The following is a 1,362-nucleotide window of genomic DNA, read 5'->3' as shown; positions in this document are numbered from 1 at the left end:
AACACATCCCAGAGGGCTTTAAGAAAGGACTGAAGATACCCCTCCTTAAGCAAGGCAAAACAAACAAAACAGACATGGACTCGCACCGGGGTGTGACGCTGCTACCTGTCATTTCTAAAGTATGGGAGAGGACATTGTTTAATAGATGGAGTCCTTGGCTACATGATAGAAGTATACCTCACCAACTCCAGAATGGGGGACAAGTTGGATGCAGCAACATCACTACCGCCTTCATTGTGAGAGAAGTGATCAACCACTACATTGAAAGAGGCAGCCTAGTATACGGCTGCTTCCTTGATACAAAGAAAGCTTACGACACAGTCTGGCTGGAGGGAATGTTGTTTAAAATGTACAAGAAAGGAGTAAATGGCAGACTATGGAGACTCCTCAAGCTCATGCACACCGGTTGTACATATTCTGTCATGCTGAATGGAGGCTTTTCTAGAGAATTCAGCACTTCAAGAGGTGTGAACCAAGGAGGTGTATTGTCCCTTACCTGCTATCTACTAGCAACAGATGATGTACACGACGAACTACAGCTACAGTCGGGAGGAGTGAGCATAGGAGGGATCAGTTGTGCTTCGCCTGCCTTAGCGGATGACATATGTCTGCTGGCGAGCACACAGACAGGGCTGCAGAGAATGATCGACACGATGGAAGGTTATGGAAAAAGATGGAGATTTGAATTTGCACCAGGAAAAAGTAAATGCATCATCTTTGGGCAGACAACTAACAGCCATAACGTGGCCAGTGAAACAACCTTGTGGAAAATGGGAACAAGTTCTATACCGGAGACAGCTACAGTAACGCATGTTGGGGTACAACACTCTGCCAACATGTTATCAAAAGAACCCATTGAGGGGGCATGCAGAAAAGGGAAGGGAAAGATTAGTGCGATTCTGACAACAGGTTCTGAAGGACAACACCCCAGCCCGCTAATCTACAAGACCTTGTACAACACATTGGTCATTCCCAGCATGCTACATGGGTGCGAGTTTTGGGACCCTTCAAGCAGCGATCTACTTAAACTAGAGAGAGTGCACAGAAGGGGAGCAAAAAACATGCAAGGCATGCACTTTCAGACAGAGACGACGGCGTGTCTTAGTGCAATAGGACTGACAAGTCTGAAGTCAATCCTGGACAAATGTAAACTCTGCCTTTTCGGAAAGCTCGTCAGTCTGCAAAACACTGTACTTGCAAAGAGAGTGTTCCTCATCAGGCTGTACTCCTACATTTCCTAGCGAAAAGCGACAGGCAGTGCAAGACAAGAGGATTTGTGGACGAGTGTTTTGAAGTTGCTAAGGATATGGCCTGTGGAGTGGCTGGAAGGATACTGTGCAACAGACTTCCCTACAGTAGATG

The 1,362-nt window shown here is 46.5% G+C and overlaps 1 protein-coding gene across 1 annotated transcript in view; it reads right to left on the bottom strand.

Annotated features, from left to right (window-relative positions):
- LOC118428478 (CUB and sushi domain-containing protein 3-like) overlaps positions 1 to 235 on the bottom strand; it is a 12,033-nt gene extending 11,798 nt beyond the window's left edge. The window contains exon 1 of the mRNA XM_035838561.1: positions 183 to 235. Within this exon, the coding sequence (XP_035694454.1) occupies positions 183 to 235 (53 nt within the window). The remainder of the gene's footprint in view (positions 1 to 182) is intronic.
- Positions 236 to 1,362: the final 1,127 nt, after the last annotated feature.

Source organism: Branchiostoma floridae, chromosome 13, assembly GCF_000003815.2.
Source record: "Branchiostoma floridae strain S238N-H82 chromosome 13, Bfl_VNyyK, whole genome shotgun sequence".
NCBI classification, from domain to species: domain Eukaryota; kingdom Metazoa; phylum Chordata; class Leptocardii; order Amphioxiformes; family Branchiostomatidae; genus Branchiostoma; species Branchiostoma floridae.
This window is presented reverse-complemented; position numbering and strand designations above follow the sequence as displayed.